This window comes from Carassius carassius, chromosome 44 (genome assembly GCF_963082965.1).
Source record: "Carassius carassius chromosome 44, fCarCar2.1, whole genome shotgun sequence".
Classification (NCBI taxonomy): Eukaryota; Metazoa; Chordata; class Actinopteri; order Cypriniformes; family Cyprinidae; genus Carassius; species Carassius carassius.
In genome coordinates, this window is record NC_081798.1 from 1,818,908 (window position 1) to 1,822,883 (window position 3,976).

At 34.8% G+C, this 3,976-nt stretch overlaps 1 protein-coding gene across 1 annotated transcript; it reads left to right on the top strand.

Annotated features, from left to right (window-relative positions):
• The first annotated feature begins 1,942 nt into the window (after positions 1-1,942).
• On the top strand, positions 1,943-3,311 carry LOC132126370 (uncharacterized). Its single transcript, XM_059537587.1, has 3 exons — positions 1,943-2,072; positions 2,154-2,207; positions 2,624-3,311. Exons 1-3 carry the CDS (start codon positions 2,027-2,029, stop codon positions 3,163-3,165), a joined length of 642 nt encoding a protein of 213 aa, XP_059393570.1. The 5' UTR covers positions 1,943-2,026; the 3' UTR covers positions 3,166-3,311.
• Positions 3,312-3,976: the final 665 nt, after the last annotated feature.

The window sequence follows — 3,976 nt, forward strand, 5'->3', positions numbered from 1 at the left end:
TTTTAAAAATCACAAATGCACTCGTCTTCCCGTTATTTGTAGTTACCCCCTCAGGGTCATGAGTTCTTGCAAAAGGCCCAAAGATTTCTTATTCCGTACATCTGTTAAAAAATAAATGCCATTCTTTTGAACTTTCTGTTTATCAAAGAATTCTGAAATATTAATTATATACGGTTTCCACAAAAATATGAAGCGGTTTTCAAGAGCAGAACTGGATGCTTCAATTCTATTTAACTGCACTTTTTTCTTTTAACAGAACCATAATAATATTTTATATATTAGTAAATTGTATATATATATTAATCATAGTATCAGTTCTCTGATTAAAGTTCATCACTAGAAGTAATTAGGCAATATTCATTCATCAACAACTGCATTGAATTACATGAAATATAATTTTTCCTGAAGATCACGGATCTCGTACGTTTCCCATAAACTTCAGGGTGTTGCAAAAAAATCCCCAAACATTTCTTAAGTCTGAATGTCATAAAATGCCCACTGACATTTAGAAAGAAATGCAAATACAAGCAGAAAAATGTCTTCCTCTTTGTTTCTTCTTTGCTCCCAATGATCCTTTGCGCAGATTCTCTCAGTGTGGGCACATAATGATGCAGAAGGGCACTGGTCCCCTACACCCTTCAAAGCTCTCACACCAGAGGGTAAACCCTTTGAAGGGATTAGGGCATAGGGACGAGCCCTTCCGAATGGAATGTGGGATTTTTTAAAGTTTTATTCTCAACAGATCTTCAGTACAGCGGTTATTAAATGTACCGAAATCTCATTTGAAATAAAAAAGGGTTCTTTTTCAGTCTATGTTCCAAAACAAGAAGAAGAAAAAAAACACTTACATTTACATGACAACAGTGTTTTTTGCAGGCTGGAAACATCACTATCGTCTTTGTCACACTACGTGTAAAGTCAAGGAGCGAGGAAACCAGAAATGCATGGAACACTCTTCTTAAAGTAATCCATAGGTATACACCGGTCAGACGGGAGCACAGGAAACACAAAGTTAGACGTACAATCTCTGAGAAAAACCAACAGCAAGGAGTAGGGCTTATAAACACAAGATAATTGGGGAAACACAGGTGCATGGAATGATACAATCAACATGGGACATGGAACACATGGATGGAAAACACAACATAATGAGTCCAGGGACGTGACAGTCTCTGTATAAACTACAAAGTTTTAAGAGTTTATAAAAATGGTGATGCACTGCACATTTGTATTACGTGTTCAGTCTATAAGCATGAGTGAGATCTTGACAAACAAAACGTTACATCAAAATGCTGATAATGTTACAACTTCTCATCCAAGAAAATTGCATGGACTGATTAAAACTGTAATTTACTGGAAATATTCCAGAATTTCTCTAATGACGCAGAAAGACTAAACACCCACACACTGAGTCTGGGAATCAGAGCCAACGCTGAAGTTTCAGTATATGATGATGAACTGGGCACCTTTCAATTTCATATTTTATAGGCACACTTCTGCAAACACATGCTAACAGGGTGTAGCCATCATTTCAGAAGTGAGGGCACAGAAATTGGCTAAGTCAAATAGACTGAAAATTAATTATAATAAAAACACATAAACTATATATTGTCGCAAATGTGCATGTATTTCCTTCACGTTTTTATACAGCTTAGCAACAGCGATAGCTGGATGCTTTTGTCCATATTAGGGAAAAAGTTAATTAATTAACCTTTTAAATATCTAAAGGAACCTGGATATGGAATCTCCATGGAGTCTTTCCAGTGGAAAAAAAAGTATTTTTATAAAGTGTTTATAAAAGTTCTCTAAACTAAGAAAAATATATATATTTTAGGAGCTGTTCCCAGCGTGAGCAAATTCTTAACAGACAAAACGTAGCATCAAAATGCTAATTTACTGGTAATTAAACCCACTGCAGGACTTCTTGTTTTTGGCTTTCACTTTCAGTTGCTGCCCTATATACTGTATATATACAAGGACACACCACCAAAGACTCACGGAGATTGTTAACTTGTGACATACTACAATGTCTAAAAGACTACAGTTAAGCCACGATGGACATGACGAATGTGGTAAGTGTATTTTAATACAAAGCTCGTTTTCTACACATGTGTGTCATTATCACTGCATTAAAGATAATATGTTATTTGCAGATGAAGACATTAGACCTTATACCAGACAATTTAACCATGGACATGGAGAAAACAGTAAGTGTATTGTAATAGTTGGTCTATATTTCTAACACAGACATTGCACAAACTCTACATTTTAGTGTTATTTGTTAATTTATTTATTCTATTTTGTGTATTCATGTACTTCTTTATGTCCTCAGTGTAGTTTGTTTGAAATACGTCTCTTTATTAAATCAAAAATATATTCTATATTATGTAAAAAATATATTATTACTAACCTAATATGAAGATGTAGGCAATCCAAATCTCAGATTGAATCAGACCAAATACAGAAATATTAGCATGCAAGGTTGTGTAATATCAACTCGTCACATTTAAGGTTGTTCTAATGTTGAGCATTAAACGGTGTACATTTACATAAAGCTTGTTGTTTTTCTAAACACCTGTCTGTTTGCACTGCATTAAAGCTCATCTTTTTTTTTTTTTTACAGGTGAAGAGTTAGACATGCTGTCTACCAAACAGTGGCAGAAAGATGGCATAAATGAAATTGATGAGGCTACTATCAAAAAGTCAGAAGTGCAAAATACGAAATCCTTACTTGGCATGATTGACACGTACGACAGACCAGCGAGTGCCAGTGCAGAAGGAGGTTATGCTGAACAAGACTTATATGCATCAGGTTTTGAAAACAAACCAGGAAAGAGGCTTCCCAAGGCTGGATACCTTGCAGAAGCAGGAGTTGGACGAGCTCGTGCTGAATACAGTGTATTTGAAGCTGAAGCCAAAGGTCCAAGTGCCTCATTTGATGCCGAAGCCAAACTGGGTAAACTCGGAGCAATGGCTCGAGCTGAAATTGCCAGTGCATCAGCTAAAGCCGGTCCAATTGGTGTGAAAGTGGGACTAGGCTTTGACACGGGTGCATCTATTGGTGTGGGTGGGATGGAGGCCAAAATCCTGGGAATTGGATTCTCATTTGGTTCAAAGATGGGATTATCCTTTCTGGGTTCAGAAGTGTCATTTTCATTCCTTTAGCCACAACAGGTATTCATTACCTTTGAATATTTATGTATAACATTTTACTATAAATTTATCCTAAAAATCTCTGTCTCAGTTTTGACTGCTCACATTAGAAATCACCACTGCAGAATCGTCTGCACATTTATTTGGCACAGGTTTTCTTGACGCAACCTAGCACTGATATCCTGAAAACCCATTAACAATTACTTATATTTAACCCACTTAATTAATCATTCAAATTGTTCTCTATATTTAAACATGAGTGTTATTGTTGCATATCACTTTTTATAATTAATTTATATCTCTAATGTGTGCTGTTATCACATTGTAAGTCTACTTTTCTATATTCCTGTTCTCATTTAGGAACATGTTATCTGTCAAAATGTCAACTCAAACTTGTGTATCTAATTTAGTTTTGTATCTTATAATATAATGTTTTGTTTCTCTTAATACTACTATTCTTTAAATCGAGCTGGTTTGTCAATCTCTTTATTATTACAATGTGCTTATTGCTGTGTTATTCTGAACTTGCTAAAATATTATACTTTAAATCACTTTAAAATCAATTAAAACCTGTTAGTGTCTGTTATTGGGACGTCTTGTGAAACTCCCATGAGCTCTGTGTTCTGAGCTGTGTTTGGAAATGACTTTCTTTTCCATGATCTGCTTGTTTCAGAATGAGTCTCTGTTTTCAGCAACCCATGTATGTGTGTTCAGGAGAGCAAACATACATTTGTGTTGCATTTTATTTTATTTTATATTCATTTATTCTTCATTCAACATTTTTTAAATTATCTATCATTTTATCATTTAAATACTAATCATT